This window comes from Passer domesticus, chromosome 16 (genome assembly GCF_036417665.1).
Source record: "Passer domesticus isolate bPasDom1 chromosome 16, bPasDom1.hap1, whole genome shotgun sequence".
NCBI classification, from domain to species: Eukaryota; Metazoa; Chordata; class Aves; order Passeriformes; family Passeridae; genus Passer; species Passer domesticus.
The window spans coordinates 10,594,876-10,618,440 of NC_087489.1; the positions used below are offsets into that span (position 1 = coordinate 10,594,876).

The 23,565-nt window shown below is 51.0% G+C and overlaps 1 protein-coding gene across 2 annotated transcripts in view; it reads left to right on the forward strand.

Moving 5' to 3' along the window:
• Window positions 1-725: 725 nt before the first annotated feature.
• The window catches only part of LAMA5 (laminin subunit alpha 5), an 85,343-nt gene continuing 62,503 nt past the window's right edge, over window positions 726-23,565 (forward strand). For both annotated transcript variants that reach the window (XM_064391963.1, XM_064391964.1), the window contains exons 1-2: window positions 726-1,087; window positions 6,623-6,775. In XM_064391963.1, coding sequence (XP_064248033.1) covers window positions 782-1,087; window positions 6,623-6,775 — 459 coding nt within the window. In that variant the 5' untranslated portion in view covers window positions 726-781. The remainder of the gene's footprint in view (window positions 1,088-6,622; window positions 6,776-23,565) is intronic.

Genomic DNA, 23,565 nt, shown 5'->3' on the forward strand with positions numbered 1-23,565 from the left:
CTGTTTGGAGTCCTGACCCGGTCTCCTGCTATGTCCCAGTTTAAAGATGCAGTCTTGTCCAGCTCCAGCACAACATTTCGTGTATATTATTTAATTATTGTTTTTTTAAAAAGTCTCTGTTTGCCAGAAAATCAAAGCAGTGGTTCGATGAGTTAATTGATGTGTTGCTCTGTATTTATATTCAGGTTTTTATCTGTAAAATGTCTTCCCCCCAGCAGCATATAAAGAGCTGACAGTGCAAGTGTCACACCACGGAGGGGCTGTCCATGGGCAGCCAGGGGATGGGAGAAAGCTGGGTTATCGCTGAGCTGCTTCCTTCCCCCTTAGGTGAGAAGGTAAAGTCATTTCCCCAAAGCCATCCTTTCCGGGGAAAGTGGAAGTAAAATTTTCACTGCCCAAATCAACCGAGAACCCACAGCACACCTCGAGGAGCGCCAACCGGGTTTGCTCAAGCCTTCCCCCGTTTTGTTAATTAGTAATAGAGTTTTTCCTGCAGATAACCCGATCCGTCGGTTAATGGAGTTTAACGCGCTGAAAGCGCAGCCCCGCAGACACAATGGGCACATTGTTCCCGGGGGATCCCGTCCGCCTGCCCTCGGGAGGGGCGGCATCCCTTCCCCCGCCGGGCCGGGGCTTCCCGGGGCGGCAAAGGGTTAACCGGGGCGGCGGGGCCGCCGGCCCCTCCCCGCCGCCGGGGCTGAAGTAGCGCGGCGGCGGCGGCGAGGGGCAGAGCCGAGCGGAGCCGGGGAGCGCAGCCCGTGCCCGGCCCTGCCGAGCGAAGATGGCGAAGGCGGCGGAGCGGGGCGGTGCGCGGCCCCTGCTCCTGCCGCTGTCCCTGCTGCTCCTGTCCCTGCTCCTGTGTCCGCTGCCCGCCGCCGCCCGGCCGCCCGCCTCCTTCCCCAGCGATGTGAACGGGCACAGCCTCCACCCGCCCTACTTCAACCTGGCCGAGGGCACCCGCATCTCCGCCACCGCCACCTGCGGCGAGGAGGCGGCGGGCGCCGGCAGCCGGCGCGCCGTGGAGGATCTGTACTGCAAGCTGGTGGGGGGCCCGGTGGCCGGGGGCGACCCCAACCAGACCATCCAGGTACGGCCGGGCCCGCTTTGTGCGGCCCCGAGGGCAGGGCCCCGCTCCCAGCCCGGCTTCCCCCGCAGCGCTGGGGCGGGCGGGTCGGTGCGGGGGCTCGGCGGTGCCCGGCATCGCCCGGAGCGGCGGGGCTGGGGGCACACACGTGCTCCGGCTCTCCCGCAGCCGTGCCGGGAGCTGCTGGCGTGCAACGCGGCTCGCCGGGCTCTCCTTCTTTTTAAAGTTGCGCGTTCTTTGTGTTTGTAAAACCCCGGGCGAGCCAGCGCCTAAATTCGCTTTGGTAGTCAGGGAATGGTTTTGGTAAACGCGATAGTGGTCGCTTTGATGCGTCTCGAGCTGATAATATTTACATTGATGTGTTTTAACTCCGCCGTTCCCCGTGTGTTCAATGGGGCGTTGGGATGAGCCGAGGGGAAAGTTACAAGAGCGGATTTTACAATCAGGTGATTCATCTCAGGGGTCCCATTTTAAGCTGCCCGGAGGGAGCTTGCAGCCAGGAATGTACGGCAAAAGCTGCAGTGCAGTGTAAGAGCTATGGCTCCCTCGAAGGGAGGAAAGAACAGTTGTAAACGGGCTTGTAAAACACCAGGTTGAGTTGCAGGAGCTCCAGACCCAGTGTCCCCCCTGAGGGCAGCCCAAGCTGGGAAGAACAGCTCTGATTTGAAATGTTCTCACAGCCTGAAGCCAGCCATGGAGCCACCAGCTGCTGCTCAGTGGTTTTTTGCTGACTGCTTGTGAGAGCCCTGGTGCCACTCACCTGTTGCGGTGGAGCAGTGCTGTTGTCCCTGTTGTACTAATAATGATGAGCAAAGGAAATCTGTCACTTTCTCAGCCTTTCGGCGGGGGTGGCTTTGTTACAAGATCATCTCTGAAGCATTTTTCTCTTTCTGGCCACATTCTCCTGCACTAGGAATTTTCCAGCTATTGTGTGGTTATGACACGGAATTTTGCTCTCTGTGTAGTATAAATGGTTGAAGATGTCACTGGATGGCAGAAACCTGACGTGTCCTCCTGAGAGCTTTGCCACCTTTTAAAGCCACGTCTCACTTCACTGCACTGTAAAATAGTGTAACCTAAAGAAGCTTTGCCTGGAGTCCCAGTAGCAGGAGGCTTACAGGGACCTCTATGTAGTAATTGTGCCTTTGTGAGGCAAAGGAGTAAGGGAGGGTGAAGAAGTAACTGCTGCTCTGTGCATTTGCAAATAAATATGTGAATAATGTGCCAAGCAAAACGGGGAGGATAAGGCTGCCTGGAAAAGCTGGCAAATGTGGGTGTGCATTTATCACTCCACGTGTGTCCATCTGTGCTCTGGCCACCCTGCTAGCTCAGCGTGACACGCAGCGCTAAGGATGCTGCTGACTGAAATAAACCCTTCAGGCTGTACCAGCTCTGGGGGCAGCCCCAGCATCCCCCTGCTGCCAAAGACAGCTCCTGAGCTGTGGAATTCTGCAGCCACCCCCTCCTGTCCCCTGTGCAGCTCTGGCACAGGGGGGCTTTGATGTGAGCACCACTTCCCAGGCCAGCGGGCTTCACTCGGTCTGAAAGCTTTAGAAAATTCCTTTTGTAGTGGCTCCTTTCCATGACCACAGGCAGCACCTAAAAGGGAGGGGAGGAAACAGGAGGCATCAGAGCAGAGGTCAGAGTTGCCAATTCATCCCCTTCAGGGGTCTTGGCACCACCCGGTGACTAAAGCAAGGAGGGAGGTGGGAGGGAAGTGTTCAATTTGAGCAGACTGAAACAACAATAATGAGCTCCACATGCATGTCCTCACTGCCTGCGTGTCCTGCCAGCCTGGAGTCCCTGCCCTCCTTCATTCACCTGCTCATTGCTGCTCATGTGTGATGTGGCATGAGGGGTTTTCATCAGGAATACTGGAAAAATGCCTCTTGGGACCCTGCAAGAGACATCCACATGCTGTGCTGGTGAAGGGGCATTTGCTTGGTTCAAGACCTGGGATAAACGTTAATGCAGTTGTCTAATAAATTAATTGAGTCAGTTCTCTATTTTCTTCTAGTTTAATTTGACATTATAGGAGGCTTCAGAAAAGGGAGTTCACCAACTTTTAAACATGATGGTCTTAAAATGTCAATAATCATTAAGTTTACTTCAGAAAACTGCCTTAAAGTCACTTGCAGTGGTTTTGGCACAGCTTGTGGGAAGGCTGTAAACCTTTTCAAGGAGTTCCCTTTGCTTTATTCAGGGCTTTTTGGCAGAAGACTGCATTTCCAACTGTGGGGGGCTTTTCAGTCTGGAAGGATGTGAGGCACAGCAACGCTGAGGTGTGCTGAAAGGGACTTGCCTTGGAGGTTTGCTTCCCTTGTCAAATTCACTCCTCAGCGTGGGTCAGCCCTGCCTGCATGATAATGTCTCGAGGATAAGGCAGAAGAGAGATCACAGATTTCTTTTTTTTATTTAAGCTTTACTGGAGGTGCTGTCTTCCAAGACAAGTCTGCAAAGGCACAGCTGTGTGCTCATGTTCCCCATCCCACCCGTGTGCCTGGGTGCTGTTCCAGAGCCAGCCGGGATGGTGCTGCTCCTGAGGGTGGGGCAGGGCTGTAGGTGATTATTTCAGATGAGGATTGTAGCAGTGAGGCAGGTTGCTGGCACGAATTAAAGCAATTACAGACCTCAGAATTTAAGAACGTACAGGAAATTTGACTGATTTCAAGGCTGTGCTGCTTGTGCCTGTGTTCACAGCTCTGCTCTGCACACTGAGCTGCAGCCCTGAGCTGTCCCTGCCTGGCAGTGTGGGCACTGACCAGAGCTCTGGCCCTCTCACTCTTCCAGAGTGAGATGGGATCTGAAGCTGTTTCATCCCTGAATGTCTCAGAATTAAGTGGCACTGTCTTTTGATGTGCTGCAGTGTCAGTGACCATTTGTGCTGGTGCCCCTTTATCCCATGTCGTGTCTGGTATGTGGCAGAAGGAATCTGGCTCTCAGTGCTCCAGGTGACCATTGGTGCTGTACCTCTCTGGAGGTGTCCCTTCTGTGTTTGCAGCTATGACAGTGTTGGATTTCAGGGGTTTAACTGGCTGAAAATGAAAACACAGGTTTGGAACAAGTTGTTGCTGCCCACAGGAAAGACATGTGGTGAGACAGCACCTGCCTAACTCTGTGTGAGTTGTCTCCCTGGGAGCAGCCTGCAAGCAGGCACTTTGTCTCAAACTGTACTTTTTACACCCCATTTCCTGCCCTTTTTACCTCATCCCCAGCAGTCCCATGCTCCCTGTGGCTTTCTGATAAATCAGGTGGGGGGAGCTGGTGCTGGGTCATGGCAGGGCCAGATGAACTGGGACAAAGCCACCTGTGTCCCCTGAGAGAGGTGCCAGCAGGGTGCCCAGCTGGTCTTTATGCTCAGGGGAAATTTCAAAGTTGCCAGTGTCCTGAGCAGGATCAGGCTTTGCAGGTCTCTGCAAGCTGCCCCTCATTCAAACTCCTTCCTTATCTCTCCCTCTTTGCAGTTTGCTCTGATAGTGGCAGTTTGATGTTCTTGGAGCTGCCCTGAACTCCTTGCATTGCTGAAGTTCTTCCTTTGGCCATACCTTTGTAGTGTCCACGCCTCTCCTGCTCTGGCAACCTGCAGGCTCTGCTAAGCCTGCAGCTCACTATTGCTTTTTAATTAAAATCCTCTTGCTGATGTCAGAACTTCCCTGTGGAGAACCCGACACAATGTGCAGGAGCCCGAGCTGCTCTAAAATACAAATAGCTGGAAATGATTCTGGTCAGGTTCAGGTCTGGCTCTAATGAGACAACTAATGAGCAACTGGTGCATCAGAGAGGCTAATCACACTTTGAACAGCAGACCTGTTCAGCTGTTGATGTGTTCCCAGCCCAGCAGGCTGCCCAGGGAGGGACAACAGCAGCATTATGAATGTGGAGCAGCTGATCCTAATTTTTACTCCCCTCCTACCCAGCTTGAGTTGACTGTCTCCCATCAATGTGAAGTCTGGGTTCAAAATGGTTTTTGCATCTGTGGCAAGAATTTAAAGTATGAAAGTAATCTTTTTGTTATTTATCCGTGTTTTGTAACCTTGCCTCACTTCCCCCCCACCTCAGTGCTGTGTGTTGTGCAGCAGAAATTTCCACACAACCTGTTGCACCGGTTCCCATTAAAGGTTTGAGCTTGAAGAGTTGGGTCAGTTTTATCTGGTCTGCTCTCCCTCCTGGCTCAAAGCATGTCCAAACCAGCCTTGTGACCCCTCTGTACACTGAGTGCTCCCTGTGTGTATGTCAGGGTTACCTGGATGGTTTCAGCTCCCTTTTTCTTTGGCTGTGTGCTTGCCCATCTCTATTTCCACATCTCTGTAGGAATTAATTAAAAAGTGTTCTTGTTCAGGATAACTTGTATTGCATAGTTGTCTGCAACTAACAAAGCACGTGGTAGTGGGAAATAATGCTGTGAAATCTGTTTCATTCGCACGGAGATCCCTCCAGAGTTTGGAGCATCTGGACGATCACCTGCTCTGCAGTGGCCCTGTCTTGCCTCAGCCCTGGCAGGGCAGGAAGGGGATTGCCTGTCTTGAGATCTTGTACCTGGTGCAATATTAACGCTGGCTGCAGCTGGGACAGGCAAGGGCAGCATTCCTGCCTGGGGATAACTGTGCCTTTAAAAGGAAAGCTGCCTCTCACACAGCTCTGTTTGTAGCAGCAATTCAAGCGACACAACAGAGGCTCCACATAACAATTTGCCAGTTTTCAGGGGGCTTTGCAGGTTTCTTTGAGCGTGGGTCAGATTCATTTGTCCATTAATGAGAGAGAAAGAATTGCCCCTAACAGCTCAGGTCTTTGTGTGATCCTGCTCAGGAGGTGCTGTTAAAGTTGTGGGGTTGTTTTCTCTGGCAGCGTGTCCATGGAGCTGACAAAACCACCCGGGGCCACAAAAGCAAGGCAGAGAAGTGGTGGCAGTCCCTGGCCAGCTGACAGCTGGGGCTGTCCCTTCCTGGCCTTGCATTGCAGCATCATCAGCAAAAGGAACTTGGCTGCGAGACTAAGCTGGAAAATGTAGCTGAAAGAGCTATATTGTGGAATGAATAGGTGGACAAGAAACAGACTGCAGGGAGCTGGGCAGAGGAGCTGCCAGTCTGGGACCATGGAAATGGCTGAATGGTTCAGGGCAGGGCTGGGTGTGAGTGGCAGCCTCGGCACAGGAGCTGCTGACCATGGAGTTTGAGCCTCTGCTCTCCGTTGCAGTGCAGCTTCTCCCTCAGCTACTCCTGCTTCTGGTAACCACTCCTTTGAGTCTGGGATCCTTTGTCCATGTTCACTGCATATCTGAAATTCAGGGGGATGCTGCTCTGAGCAGCCCAGATTCTGCACTGGCTGGTTGTGGGGGTTTTGAGCCTTTTTCATGAACCTTTTTGCACCCACGCTTTAAATTGGTGCGAACAAAACTTTCTGTATCTTGATTTGCATTAGCAGGCTGTATTTTCTGCAGTGAATGAAACCCTGTATTTTCAGAATTGCTTGATACCCGACTGCTCTGTACCACGTTTTTCTGGCCAGAGTTAAATGTTTTTTTTTTGTACTTTCTTCCAGGGCCAGTACTGCGACATCTGCTCCTCTGCAAACAGCAACAAGGCCCACCCCATCACAAATGCCATTGATGGGACAGAGCGCTGGTGGCAGAGCCCCCCTCTCTCCCGGGGGCTGGAGTTCAACCAGGTCAACGTCACCCTGGACCTCGGACAGGTAACACTAATCCTTTCTTCTTTATGTCATAGGCCATGGTGGTGAGGAACTGCTTTTCTGCTTCTAAAATCCTTTAGTGGACCTCGCTGGAAGTGTGGAATAAAATGCACTCTTTAATGACAGGGCAGGAGGCTTTGGTTAAAACAGGGAAGGCAAAACCTGTTGCCTGTTTGTAATATTAACTACACTGTGCTCTTTGTTGTTACTATTTAGGTCTTCCCTAAAAGTTAAGTCACCTTATGTAGGTGCCATTCCTTTTAGAGGGTACCTGCTTCTCAAAGGTGGACACTTGGCAAGGCCTCACCCCAAAATGGGAAAATACAGCCCTGAGAAATTCAAGGCTCTAAAACTTTTAACTCATGTGTTTACAACTTTTTAAAAAACGGCAAGTCCCTGCTGAAGGTCTTCCTATAAAAGACGAAGGATGACAATGGATGTTTGCTCTCTGATGGTGGCAAGTCAGAGCAGTCTGTGGGATGGGGCAGTTTTGGAGCTCACCTCTCCCCCAGGAGACCTGTGTGTTGTGATTGCTCAGCAGCCTTCTGGGAGCTGAGTCACGGCCCCTTGGCGAGTTTGCTTTGTTTTGCAGGGATTTCGAGATTTTTCAGATACCAAAACTTTACAGTGACTTTTCAGGTGCATCTTTCTCTGCTATAGTAAAGGCTCATTTGTCAGTGCAATTTGCAGGTGCCTGGCTCCAAATTTACATCCAGAGATGGCCAGTCTGTATTGATGATGCACCCCTCAGTTAGATGCCTCTAACACACACTTCAGTCCCCAGGACTGGCTCTGCTCTGCTCCCTCCCTTGCTGTAGCACTCATTTTGGAGTCTGCCACACATCCTTAAAAAATTTGTTCTCTCCATGAGTGCCAGCTGTCTCAGGCTGTGCTGTAGAGCAGCAGTGAAATATCTGCACAAGAGCTGTGTGGGCAAAGCCTCTGGGAGCAGAGCCCTCCCCAGCCAAGGTGGCATCTGCTGTGTTTGTCTCTCAGAAACATCCCAGCTGGCAGGGATGTGCTGCTTTGCACTCACTCCCCCTGTGACCAAGGGCCAGCCTGCAATGTGGCTTTTGTGTCACTGCTCCTCTGCGGAGGGATTTTTTGGAGAGCAGCTTCTCCTCCTCTTTGTCATTCTCCCTGGCAGCCTTCTGGCTTTAGGCCAGAGCTAACCCAGCTGCTCCGTGTGCCTGCAAGCTGCTGAGCTTGGCTCACCTGGGGATTTGCAGCCTTCAGAGCTGCTGTGCTGGGAGCCAGAGCTTGGAATCGTTTGGGAGGACTTCAGTGCTGTTAAAACTGAGCTGGTCTACGTTGACATTCTCTCTCCTGAGTCTGTTTGCCCTTGGTACCCAGGCAGGTGGGATTGCACCATTGTTTCTGCAGGATTGCTATCAGAATTTGCATGTGTGGTGCTGGTGGCAGGTGCGTCACCTGGGGTGGATTTTCTCACAGAACCTCTGCTTTCCTGTCACTTTTGCAAGACCTGACAGACCCAGCTGGTCCCAAGAGCAGCACAAGCCTAAATACCAATACAATACCTAAATACAAGCCTCTGCTGGTTTTAGTGGCTTCCCCTTCATACATGGCCTTATTGCATGTAATTGCTGTAATCACCTGTTTATGCTCCTGGTGAGAGTCAGTTCTTTGCTTTTAACTCCTTTGTTTTGGTAGGTCTGGCAATAGAAACAGATTAAAAGTTAGAGAATCGCCAATTTCCTCCCTTTGAAGTTGACTCTGGTTGAAAGGATAGAAGAGAGAGAAATTCTTGGGACCCAGTGTGGTCAGCAGGGCAGGTGCAGGATCAGGCCAGTGTACCTGGCAGCCAGGCTTCCCAAATTCCTTGGATACCAGTGAGAACTGCACACCCTCCCAGGCATGTCTGACAGCGGGGCTTTTTCTTGGCTGGCAAACCAGGCCTCTCCTTGCTCTGTGTATCAATCCAGAGAGCTCTTGGACCAATTAAGGTTTAATTTAAGGGACTCACAGCCACTAAAAGCTTTTGTCCCTCTGGGGGCTCCTGAGTGCCTGGAGTGCTGATGGCACTGGGGGCACGCAGGGCTGGCACAGGGGTTGTGGTGTCAGGCCCTTGTTTTGCTGCTGTGCTTCCCTGCTGGCTCCATCCCTCTCCAGCCATAAGTGCTGAATTACCAGCTGCAATCAGGTTTCTCCAGCCTTTGGCGAGGCTGTGGCAATTGGGAGAGGGTCAGTTAATTAAGCAGCCTTTTGCTTTTTGCTGGCTGGGAGCTTGCCCTCCTCACAGGGGTGTTAAAATCCTGTGGGAAGGAGAGAAGAAGGAATATTCACAGCCAGCAAATAAGCTCCAAAATGGCTTGGGCTGGCCACCCAGCTGGTGTGAGGATATTAAACACTCTCCTCACATCACACTGCCAGCAGCAGCCTAATCTTCATGGCTTCATCAGCAAGGTGGATCAGGGCTCCCACCATGGCTTGGGAAGGGGCTGTGTCCACTTACCTGCTGGGGGTTGGATGGGAATTGCTCCTGCTGGTACCTTGTCTGGCTCTGCCTCCTTGGGGAGGAGTGATTTTTCTTTTCAGAATTGTGGGGGAGAGAAAGGCTGCAAGAAGAGGAAAAGTCACTTGAAGGTCTCCATGTCAGACCCAGGTCTGAGTGCCAGAAATATGACAAACAGCTCCAGGGAGGAAAGTTAAATGGATTTTAGGAGATGCTGAGGAGTATGGAGAGAGATTTTTTTTTTTCTTGCTTGTAATCATGGCGTTGTGCTTAGTATATTTTGGATGAATGGCTGGGCCACTGCCTGAATGTGGTGTAAAATACATCATGGCACCATATGAAGCACAGCTCAGGTTTTGGAGAGTAGAACTGAGAGGACACTGCTGTCACTGGACAATCTGGACTTGTCAAAATCTCAAAAAGTGTCTGTCCTGCCTGGCTTGGAGGGCAAAGATCCACGTTGTGGTGGAGGCTCTTAAACCTGCTGCTGCTCAGCTCCAGGCTCTTTCCTCTCTGCCCGGAGCCTCCAGGCCAGCTGGAAATGGGAACGTGCCTCTGCTGCAGCGGGACAGGACACCATGACTCACTGCCACCATGGGAATTGTCCCCTGTGATCCTGCTGTGATTAAGTGCCACAGTGGGTGGAGGGGGAGGAAGGGGTGTGATGGAAGACTTTTTTTTTTTCGCCCCCCAAAAAGGTCATTTGAGTCAGAGCTGACAGAGCTCAAGGAAACATGAATGGCTGGCTCCCTGCCAGAGCCTGACATCTTCCTTGCATGAAGGTGAACCCAGGCCAGCCCTTCCTTGAGATGTTTATGGGTATTTGGTGCTGTATGATAAACTCTGGGGGAGGAATGCTCGCAGTCATGCGAGAGCAGGAGCTTCGTGCCAGTGCTTGTTTGTGGTTAATTCCTGCAGTGGGAGGGTGGCTGGGCAGCAGCCCCCATCTCCCCTTGCCCCTCTGCTGGCCCTGGTGACACCAGAGAACAGCAGGATTTCAGACTGAGGCTTTGCAGGGCGTTTTGGTTGATACCCAGAGGTATTTAGTGGGGGGCAGTGCCTGACAGAAACGCTGACATCCATTCACCTCTGCTGAGGAGAAGTGAATCCATCCACTCCTCCTTTGGAGATCTCCAGAACTCCTTGAAATGCAGCTCCCTTTGGGCTTAGAAGGAGGAAAAGAGTATTACATTCACAGAGATGGAAAGGAAATGAAAGGCATTGTGAGCCACGCTCCAGGGCCAGTGCCAAGGTGGATTTTGTAGTCACTGGGATGTGTCTCAGCAAGGGAGTAAATTGATAACTTTTGGGGTGCTTTGAGAAGCACCTCTTGAGTTTTCTAGTAGTTACAATCAGATCTGCCAAAGCTGCTGCATTTTTTTGGCCTCTGACTGATTAACTTGTGCTTGCTAGGCTCTTCCACCTCCAGAGTAAAGGTGTTGATACACAAAGCACGCGAGGTGCTTCAGCCCTTGGCAGCAGGCTGCTGGTCTTTCAGTGTGAAGCTTGGCTCTAAAGGAGCTGGGTGTTTTTCCTGTGGTGGATTTTCAGGACATAAACCTGCTTCCTTTCCCTTCCGCACTGCAAACGTGGCCCCTCAGGACCAGCTTTGTACAATGGTCTGATGTGCAGGATGCCTACAAATGTGCAGGTGTAGCTGAATGCCTGACTTGCATGAGCAGCTCAATCCTTGGTGTGTGAGCTGTATTCTTGTTAATCAGTATTAAATTCTTACTCATCTTTGGCAGATCTGGCCTAATGCTAAAGTAACACCACTGATCCAGAGCATGGTACCTTGTGTGTAAAAACACTGAAATTTTCTTTCACCTCAGCTTCTCACTTCCCATTTGTTTTAATTTAGTTGAAATAGTAGTGGGAGCTGCTGGTGGAGGTCTTCAGGAGCCCTCTGTGAAAGGCAGCTGGAAGGAAATCCTGCAAACTGATGGGCTTGAGGCTCACCTTGCTGTTCCCAGCAAAAGCTTTCAACATGAAGATGAATCTGATGTTTATTCTCTGGCTTCATTAACTGAAAATTCCCCTCTTGAGGGAGTTAACTCGTGAAATCCCAAGAGAGCACTCAGAGTTCTTAATGAATAAAGATGTCCTAGAGGCTGCTTTCCCTATGCTTGATGTGGGATGGGGGTGATGGTCATCCAAGCATTTTCAGCTGAAAACCTTCTAAATTTCTGTTTTTTCACCTTGTTGCTTTTGCACCTTCATTTCTGTAGCTGTGGGAGCCCTCACAGCCTCTGGGTGATGAAGCTGCTGCTTGCATTTCCCTCAAGGGCACTCTTGTTCATTCTTGCTGTTCACAGGGGGAAAGTTGAAGTCTCTTTCCCTTCCCCTCACTGGGGATGTCTTCTGCAGCATTTTCCCCAGCACTCAGCCCTGGAAAATTCACAGTGTCCATTTCTCTCAGGGCCACAGGCTGCCTTACCTGCCTGGCGTGTTTTCCACGGAGCATTGCAAGAATGGGTCAGGATTTCAGATTTATTTTTACATGGTTTTTAGTTTTCTTCTCTTACTGCTGAGGAGTAGCTGTTTGGTAATTACTCCTCCTTGGTCCTCATTGTGCTGGGGCACCACTGTGGGAAAGGGGTAGGAGAGCTTAGTGACATTTATTGTGAGCTTTTGCACCTTAAATAAAGGGCTGGGGCGTAAAATCTCTAACAAAGACGTTCTTTCTCCAAATTGTTCTCTGGCTGTTGGAGCAAAAGCAGCATTAAAAATAAAGCACATTAAGTAGGCTGAGCAGAACTTTTCTTTTTTACTTTCAACAGCTGAGCCTGTGGTCTCTTCTCCTGTGTAGAGTCCTCTCCAGTTGCCATAAAATGCTTCAAAAGGAGGTCAGGACCTTTGTTTGTAGGCTTCAGAGCTGTAGCTCCCTGATCTGAGATGGTCTGTGGCTCACATTTACCTGCAGAGCACATTTAGTGCTGCTGTCCTGGCCATGGATGTGGGATGGAAGCAGGGTGTACATTTGTAGTGCTTCTGGGAAAGGCACAAAAGGTGTGACTGGGAGAGCATGCAGCACTGGGATCTGGCACTGAGCCCAAGTGGATGGATCTTCTCTCCCAGTTTATTTCACACTTTATTGTTTAAATTAACTTAGCTGTGAAGTCTCTTCTGTTTCTTCAAAGCTGCGGTTCCCTGGACCCGGACCGGCAGCTATTGAATTTTTTTTTTCTTTTTTTGGTGCTGATTTTTGCTTTCACTTAGCACAGAAAGGTCGAGAAGGGCCATGTGCCAGCTCCCACCAGATTCCTGGCTCCAAGGGCTGTGTGGGAGCCGCTCAGGTGAGCGGGAAGGGAGTGTCTGGTTGTTAATCAAGTGGGGATCTGTCTCCTCTGGCAGCAAGAGCAGGCCCATCCTCTCCTTTTCAAACAGCCTTGCCAAATTGGATGCCAAGCTCCAGAGCAGCCAAGGCTGAAACTTCCTTCCTCTTTGTTGGTTGCTGTTAAAGGAAAAGATGTGCAGAATACTGGCGTAGGTAAATCACTGGTGACACATGAATTTTAATTGTCTGTTATGTTTATTCAAGTCATGAACCAAACCAGTACTGCTTAAAATCAATTTTCCAGGGCTGCAGTGAGTAGGATTTCACTTGTAACGTCTGATTCCCAGAAGACCTGCCTTGCCTCACGTCTGCCAGGCTGTGAGCACAGGGAAGAGCAGGGCAGCAGGAGCTCTGGGCAGGTCACTCAGAGTTGTGCCACCTTTTGTACCCTCAGGAGGTTGTTTCTGCCTGTTCTTTGCATCTCATACAAATGACCCTTGTGCTTCAACAGCTTAATCTTCCCAGAGGCTGTGCTTGCTCTGCCTAGACCTGAACCAGGTGTTAAAATAAGCCTCAGCCTCCCCCCCAGAACAGCTCCAGGTAATGACTGATGAAAGGATAATTGCTGGTTCTAAGAAATGCATGCAAGATTTCCACTCTAGTTTCTCCCTAGGTGTTGTTGCCTATTTATAACGTTGTTGTGATGAGAAACAAAGAGGCTGACAGTGAGGTCTCCTGCCGTGGAGCTTCTTATTTCCTCCAGCCTGTCCCTTCTTCTCAGCTCCCAGGGATTCTTCAAAGATTAGGAGAGAGCCTCGGGGTGAGCGTGGGCTGGGGAGAGGTCAGGCTGGAGCAGGGGAGGCTTTAGTTTGTAATGAATAGCTGGAAGGCAAGCCTGGCAATTTCTTGCTGTTCTCCTGGAAAGTGTCTGCTTGGCTGGGCTGGAAAACAAGAGTGTGCCTTGACTGGGGTGTGTGTGTGGCTCCACGTGCTCCGGGGTCAGCTCTGCCTGGCCGTGCCTGGCTGTGCCAGGCGAGTTAAAACACAGCAGGACTGCCTGGTCAGGCCCCTGCTGGTGTTGTTTTCCTCCCTCAGGGAGATGGTACAGGGAGCTGCTTGGGAATGTCCCTGGAAGCAGAGAGTTCACGGCTCTGACACAGAGCGTGCTGGCATCCCATCGAGTGGTTTAGCATTTTCTGTGCTTGGGCTTGTCCCACCTGCAGGATGGGAATATTGCATTTTATCTCCATCATTTTCTGTGCAGGAGCCTGTGTAGCACCAGACCAATCTGTTTCAGACCAGAATGATTTCTTGAGTCAAGCTCTTGGCTTGGCTCAGTGCAGCCCTTTTCCTGTCTGTCACTTTTTCAGCAAGTGAGAGCATCCCTCAGCCCTGTGAGTGCTCGTCTGTCCATGAACTCGTGTCCTGCACACACCCCGAGGGTTGTGAGCCTGCAGTCACTGCCAGTCCTGCTCTTGTGAGAGCCAGGCTCATCCTGTGGCATTGCACTGCCCGTCCAGTTCTCGATGCCTGTCCTGGTCGGGATGAGAAGCCCCTCAAGTGAGCTCTTCCTGCTTCCTGGGGCTGTTCCAGGAGCTGTCCTTGCCCTGCACAGCTCCAGCCCAGCTATGTCCTGGCTCAGATCCACAGGGCTGGCAGGGAGGATGCTAAATACACTCTTGATCATCTGCCGAGTCAGCTTCCCTGCTCTTTCAAGCCTGTTCTAGCCCCCTGCACCTTTCGTTTGATGCTTTACCAAGCCTGGCTCAGCCCTGCATTCATCTCTGCCTTATCCTTTTATTATAGTCATAAATGTGGGCCTTCAGGCTGTGCCCAGCCTTGATCCTCAGTTGTTTCCTGTTTTCTGGATTCAGTGCTCTTCACATTCCAGACTTCCACTCCTGTGTGTAATGCCAAGCAGTGCAATAAACAGCACACTGCTTCCTGTTTGATGGGAGTGAAAACTGAGATCAGTAGGAAGACACAAGGGGAAGGCACATGCCTGCTGTGCTGGGGAAGAATCTTCGTGGTTGGTTTAAGAGCAGACTCCAGATCAGTGGTATATCTGATTAGGGAAATGTGGCCAATTCCCACAGACGTGGTAGCTGAGGTTTTGTTTCTGGAGGCATCCTGGAGGTTAGAGAGGGGAGCTGGGAGCAGGGATGATTCGTACTGGGACATCCAGGGAGGAAGAGCACAAAGCCTCGGGAGTGACACATGGATGACTCTGCTCAAGGCAAGGACTGAGCTGTGCTTTGGGGCTTCTTTGGTCACCAGAGACTGACAAGAATGAGAGGAATGACGTTGTGTTCCCCACAGAAGGGCTTGCCAAGCATAACTATAACAACGCCTTTGTTAGCATGAGGTCACTGCTAATGGAAGGTGGGTCTGGAGGGTGCCAGCTCCTGTTTGTGCAGTGGAGGAAGCCACGTTGCCCATTTCCTCCAGGCACACCAGCCTGGCCCCAGGGCTTTGGCAAGGCAGCCAGACAGAGGCAGGGAGAGGATGAGCAGGCATCACTGCTGGTGATTGCTGCTGCTCCAAGTCCTGCCAGGACTCGTCAGTCAGAGCTCCTGGAGAACAGTGTTAGGATGGTAGTTTGACATTCTTGTCCTTCCCTCTGTCATACAACAAAACGTTCATGGGAGGTGATGTGGCAGAAAGCACTGTGCCTCTTGTTCCCAGCCACACCTACCTGGAGAAGCTGGGGCTCAGCAGCAGGGGTAAACCAGCTGAGCTCCTGCTGCATGGTGTGCATGGTTATCTGGAATTTACAGCAGTTTCCCTTAGAAGAAGTTGCCTTTATCTGTGAGATTTGCATATCACTGATGGCTTTTTCCATGGAGCTGTGTGCTGTAAACTGTGTCTTTGATGGAGCAGATTTCCTGGCAAAGCTTGTGTCTGTAAGTTGCCCTAGTTGTTGTGCCCTGCCTGAGAATCACTTTGCATCTTCTGCTTGGCATCCTGAGTCTTGCCAGTGGTTATTTGTGTAACCCATGCAGGGACAAGCAAACAGCCAAACTGAGAATGCCACAATTTAGTTTCTCTTTCCCATTTCTCTCTCTGCCTGCTGTGATACAGAGCTCTCCCTCACACACACACGCTCAGCTGAGCTCTATTTATGGTTCCTGCAAGTTCCCATCACTGTGGATTGGAGCCCTGTGCCCAAAATCCAGCTGGCATGCTGCTGTAGGCATCTGTTGGATCTAATTAAATGTGCATAATGCCAAGCTCCAATGGGAAGAGGAAAAGAATGGCTTTCTGGTATTTGCACATAGTTGCAAACTGTAAACACAGGCTCATGACTGCAAACAGAAATCTGTATTGCTGGTTTCATCGTGACTTCACTCTTGTTGTCCTGGCTGTTTGCTAAAGCTGTTCCTTAATCCTATTCCAGGCTTTGGCAAAGTCTGCATCCACCCAAACTTAGTGGGCACAAAGATTTTGGCTGGACTCCAGGAAGGGGTTTGATTATTTCTTTCTCTTCCAGTTGTTGTTTTCTGCCTTGGAGCAGGCTTGCTTCAAGTTTGTGTAAATGGGGCTGGAAGTACAAAGGGGTCTTGGGGGAATTGTGAGGACAGATTGTTCTTGTGAGCCTGGCAGGTCTGACCAGCAGCAGGAACCCCCCACACACAAGCACTGTGGCTGCAGGTCTGTGTGGTGTTAGCAGTGCTGCAGGGAATGCTAATCCAGCCCTGACCCCGCTGTGTGCTGCTGTTGGGTCAGCTCGGCGGGCTGCGCGGCAGTGTCACCGTGGGGGAACTGCTGACAGATGCCAACGTGCTGCACGCCTGGGATGCACGTTTTGAGGAGAATGAACCTGCTGGCACGTGTCAAGCTTGGCTTTGTTGAAATCTGCTAACGACCAGGCTTTAAAGCCAGCGCTGTCAAGGCTTGCAGGAGCCAACAGAGGAATTCCAGAAGGGCAGAAAGTGCTGCCTGGAAGCTGGGTGCACTGGGCTTGGGTGCAGAGACCTCACACAAGATTCAAGGGAGACTTTTGTTGGAAATGAGTCATCTTGGTATGTGTGGGATCTGGAGCCTGACAGTGATCCAGAGAGGGGCTTTCCAAAACCCCTTGGCCCTGAAAATGGTGAACTAAGAAGTACAAGGAAAGACAGGCATTTGCCACCTCTGAGCCAGACACAAATCAGGGCTTGAGCATCTGTGTGCCCTTCCAAATCCAATGGAGGGAGGATTTCAGTGTACTCCTTTTGGGTGCTGGACAGCTTGGGGTTCCTGAGGCGTGTGTGAATCATTCATCATTGGTACTGGGCCATTTAAAATGAAAAGCCTTTCAGGGGCTTTGGTGGCAAGCCGAGACCTCTCACGTTGTGCCAGTTTTTAGCTAATTCGTCCTCTTCTGTTTCCTTCCTCTCCTCACCCTTCCCATGCGTGCAGGTTTGTGACAGGATATCCACTGCATCCCAGGGAATTGGGGGAAATACTTTCTTGTAGCATGGCCTGCTGCCAAGATTGTTTTGTTCTCCTTGTGCTGAGAGAACAGCCCAAGGAAACCCTTGGAGCTGAAGCTGGCATGCAGCTTAGAGTGGATTTCCTGCAGCTCTGGAAGTGAAGTGTATGACATGTGTTTTTTGGTTTTTTTTTTTTTTTTTAAATCCCATAAAGACAAGGAAAAAGAGGACTTGGGTAGGTTACAGACAGGCTGAGTCTGAAATCCTCTCTTTGATGGGAAATTGCTGTGTCAGAGATGTACAAGTTGTGCCTTGTCAAGGTTAAAATCAATCTTGGGGTTTTTTTTAGTTGGATTAAGAGCTGAGATGCAGCAGGCTTGGGTTTTTTAGAATTTTTTTTCTACAATTCAATTTATGGTGAAGATGCTGGTTGACCATGCACCATTCAGTGTGTTGTAGCTGGAAGCTCTGCTTAGTGATTCCTGAGTGCTCCATGAAGGCATAAGTCCTTTTTGTCACAAATTCAGAGCTGTATTGAGAATGGCAAGAAAAACAGTGAATGTCCAGGGCCCTGGGGTGTTGTATAGAGGAGGTGACACTGTGGTGACACATGGTCTTGTGCTCTAACACCTTGCTCTGTGCCCTGTGGGACACAAGATTTGGCTCCTGTTTGTCACAGCAGATCAGGTGGCATTTACCTGTGCACATGCTGTGTTTTGGTGAGATCCTGGCATCCCTGCCCAGGACCTGCAGGAAACTGGGAATGTCACAGAGATCTTATCCACTGCTGGCCACAGAAGAAGCCGATGCTGTTTCAAGTCTCATCCAAAGCACAAAATCCTGTTTGTATCCTATGGAAGGGTATTGAGTGCTTCTTTTATCAGTCTGTGATTTAGCCAAGGGCTTCCTTAGCAAACTTAGCAAATCAGCAAGGCTTTGGCAGTACTGAAAAGGGTCCTACTATAGCTCTTTTATGGTATTTTTTATATTTTATTTTTAGTACTGCAGTGCCTAGGAGCAGGTGCCAGATTTGTACAGCTCCTAGCGTGCTCTGGAGAGCCCGTCCCAACAAGCTTGTGGTCCTGACTGATGGAGCTGTGCTTGTAAAACTCTGGGTGTAAAAACCAGCCTGCAAACTGTCTAAAGCACAGACAAGTATTCTTTTGTCTGGCTTCTCCCTTTTAATTCTAAACTGGCCCAGGAACTCCTCTTAAGAATATTTAAATACCTTGTGCAGTGAACCTGTATTGATCTTACTTGTTGCAACTCAAACAACTCCACAGAACACACACTTGGGAACATTTGTTTGCTCTGGATGGTAGGAATGTCCTCTTGAAAATGTGCTGTGGTAAGAATGAATGGAGGGTTTTTCCACCCCCTCTCCAGGTTTCTGAAGGCCAAAGTCTTGAAACGGCTTGGAAAGGCTGCTGAAGCTGCTGATAAGATACGCAGCAAATGTGCTGGAGAGCCTGGTGTAGGAACAGAAATGTCTCAGCTGTTTGCTTTGCCCTTAACAGTGTGAAAAATTAGTGTGTCTCATTAAGGAGCCCGGGGAATTGTGTGCTCAGAGTAAGGGCTGTGCTGAGCTGTTACTCCTGGCTTGTGTTATCCCAGGGGTTGCCAGCTTGGTTTGGAGTCACTGGGTAGGTGACTGGAGCTCCTTTGGACCCTGCAGAGCCCCAGTTGTTGCAGTTTTGTTTTTAGCAGGCTCCCTCAGGCTCTGAGCTTGCTGCAGACATGGGATTGCCTCTTGACAGAGCAAGCCCTGTGTTTGGAGATGGGATTTTTCTGTCCAGTTCATCTTTTGTGTTCTTCCCCCACCGCCTTGTTGTTTGTGTGTCTCATTGCTGGAAGCTCCCCACTTTTGGTGTCATGTCTGTACACCGGCTAGGAGAGTGTCCTGGGGGCTTGTGCTGAGGCTGTGCTCACACACCATCAGCCAGGTCAGGGGGAGGATGCTGCTCTGCACTCTGTATTTTATACCAGTGCTGCTTTCTGCCTGAAACGTGTGAGTGCCCACTCTGGGCAGCTCTGGCATCCACGAGGCATCAGCAGAGAGCCACTTCCATGAAGGCCAGTTGGGCACATTTCATCAGGATGTGGTGCCATGAGAATGACAACATAGCTATGCTTAAAAACTTGGTTTTTAACCTCTGAAGTCAGGCACACCTGTGCTGTGCCCCCACCCTGGACATGTGCCATCCCATACGCCTGCCCTTCTTTCAGCAGTGGTCTTTGTTTCAGTGGTGTGTGCTTACTCACCCAGACCTCTTATCTCCACTAAATCAGAGCTTTCTTAAGCCCCTGTGTTTTCTGTAGCACTCCCCTTATCTCTGTTCCTTCCCAGGGCTGGGCAGTGGGAGCAGGGAGCCAGGAGGGGCTGTAAATGCCTGTTTGCCCTGCAGTGATGCTGCGGGGCTTAACAGCAACAGGCAAGGCTGGGAGCACCTATAGGACACTTGGGTTTTCTCACATTGCTGATCACTTGGGAGTTCTGCAAGGTGATTTTATGTTTTAGGGTCTGAGGCAGTGGGATTTGCAGTGAATGTGTTGATGCGGTCCAGAACTGCAGTTTCTCGTGTGGTTTGCAGGTAACAGACTGAAAACTGTCCTGCAGGTTGCTGTCAGGTGTAGCTGTGGTCTTGTCACTGCTCTGTGTCCCCTTGTGTTTTATTCACAACCATCATAGTAAGGATATTGTGAAATCCTGTGGGAATTTGCCACCCAGGGAAGGGCAGCAGCTCCACAGCCCACCCCACCCCTACCCCAGTCTGTAGCCAGAGGTGCAGGTTTGGGCCGTGACCAGAGGTGCAGGTTTGGGCCATACAGCAGGCTGCATCTGCAGGTGCTGTTTTGGGGGAAACCTGTGCAGAGTGAGTGCACCTGGCTGAGGTGTGAGTGCCTGCTGTGGTGCAGGGAGCTGTGGGGATGTGCACAGCCTTGGAATAATGTCTGGACAGTTGTACAGCACTGTCAGCTCTGTGTTTGGAAGGCATCTGACCTTTCTTTTGCTAAGGCTTTCAGCAAGTCAATTTACAGTCTTGGGAGGGACCACCCAGAGCAGGGGTTTGTGGTCGGGGAGAAGGAAGGGAGGTCATTCTTCAAAGAGTGGAGGAGACAAAATGACTCCCGTGGCCTGTATATTGATTTCATGAGCCGTGAGGCTCCGGGCAGATGCCAGTCTGCTGTGCTGTGATCTTGGCAGAATGTGACCCGTGTCCCTCAGCAGCACAGGGGGAGGCGATCACGTTTCCCCAGGCAGATCGGATTGCTGGGGGCTCTGAGGGTGATGTGCCTGGGAACAGGGCTGGGAGCCGTGGCAGGGGAGGCTGTGGCTGTGCCTGGTAGACACATATCTAGTGCAAACACCCACCTGAGCAGCTCTGGGGACCAGTGCCAGACTGCATTGCTTGTAGCTGTGCTGTTTGCATGAACGGCTTTGCCTCCCTGCCTTTGAAGATGATGATTCTCTTTTGAAAACAGGACATCAAGAATCTGTTCTCAAGACGTGTTGAAAGACACTATTTACAAATGTTCATCCTGGAAAATATTTACAAAGCTCCCCTTGGGAGCAGATCCTTACAGTACAGTGGCCTCCTGTGGACTGAAGTACAGCTGAGCTGCTCTGAGCCAGACCTGCTCAGGTTGCTGTCCTGCTGGGATCCCACTTATTCCCAATAGCCACTTACTGCAGACCCCACGGTGTTCATGTCACTGTGACACACAGGGCTGTATTCAATGCTAAATTGCACTCAAAGGGCTCTGCCTCTGGAAGAGCTGAAGAGTGTTCAGCAAAGGGTAGAATTATTCTATTGTTATTACTATTTTGCTGCTCTAAAGGTATTTTGGGACATTGACACCAATAAAAGATCAATAAAAGCTTCTTGTTCTTATCTAGTGGCATGATGTGCTACAACAATGCTACTGCCATCTGCCAGGTACCAGCCTGGTGTCCTTAATTCTTGCTCCAAGGAGCAGCACAGATTCCAGATTTCAGCAGCAGTGTGGGGTGCACTGTCCCTGCCTGAACCAGAGCAAATCCCAGACCCTGATCAAGATGAACTCGCTGTGCTGATGGCTGCACACGTGTCCACTGAGGACATGCACTGGGTGTTCCAGGCGTGCTGAGTTTGTAACCCCCTGTTCATGCTGTATCCATAACTACTATGTGAGTGCTGCTCCTTTTTTTTCCCCTTGTGTTGAGGGACAATGAATTGCCCCCGGTGGTGTTATTTTCTGGGCAGGGAGTGGGCATAAGGACTTGGATTTGTGCAGTGGGGGGACTGATCAGTTATGTCCCTACACTGCCAGGAAGGAGGAAATGTGAGATGGCTGGGGTGTTGTCTTTGGTGCTGGTGTTGGAAAGGCTTTGGAGTTTATTTCCCCACATCCCAAATCAGCCGTGAGTCTTGGTGCAGCTCAGCATTCCTGCCCTGCGTGCCTCAGTGTCCCCGGGGCTGGGACAGGATGTGAGCGTGTCCGCGGCGTGGTGGCCCTGGCTCAGGTTGCTGAAAGGGAGAGGGGTGACAGGTGCACGGCTGGCGGTGCAGCTCCCCGTGCCCTGCAAATAAAAACCACCCGGATTTGGAAGTGGGTCAGGAGCGTGACCTGGAACCCACCGATGGATGGAGTTCTGGGCTGTGCCGCTTCCTCCCGTCCCTGCTGCTGCCCGAGCCAGAAATTCAGTGTGAGAAATGTGAGCAGGTGGATTCGTGCTGCCCTGGCTGGGTGCTGAGTGAGCAGCAGCACTTCAGTGATGTGCTTTGCAGCTGGCCTCTGGCTCCTTTGTGTGCCAAGCCCTTGCTGAGGTGTGCTGGAAGCATCAGTCCCCAGCAGGGTGAAGCTGCTGCACTTGGGCTGAACTTCTTTTTCAGCAGCAAGCCCTGCTGTGGCAGCCCTGGGGCAGGTCAGAGGAGCATTTACAGGGAGCAGAGAGAAGCTGCTGTGGATGTCTGGGCCACTGGGCTGGAGAGTGGAGTGACCGCACGTGTCCGCAGCGTGCTCTGCCTTAATGTGTTGTTTATTTGATGTGCTGTTTGTTCTGGCACAGCCCGGGCCCATGCTGGGGTGGATAATGCTGGGGAACAGCGTGAGCTAAGCCTGCTTCTCAAATAAGTCTTGAATTTGCCAGCAGCATCTTTTCTCCCAGTGGCTGATTCAGGAGGGAGGGGAATCTCTTTGCCTGTCCCCTGTTTCCTTTTTTGAAGTGCCTTTGGTGTTCAGCACCAAACCTGAACAAAGGCTTCAGGCTTCAGTTACCCCACAGCTACAGGACACATGGGATGGGGCATCTGGAAAGGCTTTGGCTCTGGATTCTGCCTTCCCTCTGCTGGCCCTTGAAGGGTGCTGGGTGCTTTCTGCAGGCTCTGCTCCACAGGCAGCCAGCCCACAGCATCTGGCCATGCTGGGGACAGTCAGCAGCCTGCCCCAGGGGGGCTGCCTTGTGTCCCACCACACTGCAAGCCATCAATTTCCTGTTATTGCTTACAATAACACAGCGCCTGTTTAAAAACAACCCGCGTTAGCCCTCCCTCTGAAAGAATTTGAACCTGTCATGAAAGTTAGAGGAGAAGCATTTTCCCAGACATCTCATCCAAAGCGGAGCGTTTCTGTTCTCGTCAGCTGCTTGTGTTTCTGGGAAGAGCACTCAGTGTGTGCAGGGCAGGGCTTGCTGAGGTGTGGGGGCACGGAGCTCTGGCCTGGGGAGTGCCCACCCAGCAGCTCCTTCTGTGTCCTGGAGCAGATTTGGGCAGCCTGGCATCAGCTTCAGGTGGTGAATAGCCCTGGCACAGGGCTTCCTTGGCAGGTGATGCAGCCCTGCAGTTATCATCAATGACTGCCTCCAGCCCTCGAGGTGCACTCATGGTGTGGAGGTTGATGCTGTTAACATGCAAGGGGAGGAATAGGGACCCTCTCATCCTTTGGAGAGTTAGTGTGGGGCTCTGGCCTGGGCAGAGCAGTGCTTTGCTTGCAGGCACGTGTGCCAGTTGTTATTCCCTGTGTTCGTGCTGACACAGGCTGGAGGAGCTGGTCCCAGGGACAGTTTGAGGCTGAGGCAGTGGAGGGACCTCATTTGTCATCCCAGGGGGCTGGGGACAGGTCAGCATCACCCAGAGTGTATCAGCTGCAGCCATGTGGGGTGGAGATTAAAGAACTCCCTGATATTTCAGTGGATGATCAAAACCATACTGAAAGTCTCTGCCAGTGTGAGTTGTTCTTTTCATTAAATAAAAACAGCCTTTCCTCATCCTCTTGGAGTCAAGCTGACAGGGGCAGACAGAAACCATGTTGTTGATATCACACTCACAATGTGATCTTATCAGCCCCTGCCTGTAAATTGTGACCAAGTTTGACTCTTTCCTTGGATTGATTTAGGAAGGTTCCTCTTCCTCAGAAATTAGCTTTCCAGATGCTTACTTTAAAGGGAAAAAAAATAGTTAGGGATTTTCTTTGGCCACCTTTCCAGCTTCCAGCTGTTAAGTGCTGGAAATGTGTTCTTCATTATGTCCAAGAGAGAAATGTTTCTTTCTTCCGATCGGGAAGGCAATAAATATTCCACAACATAATCTGCTGTGGACAAGTGAGTTACTGTGGTTTGTTCTCTGGGCAGCAGCCCTGGTGGCTGCAG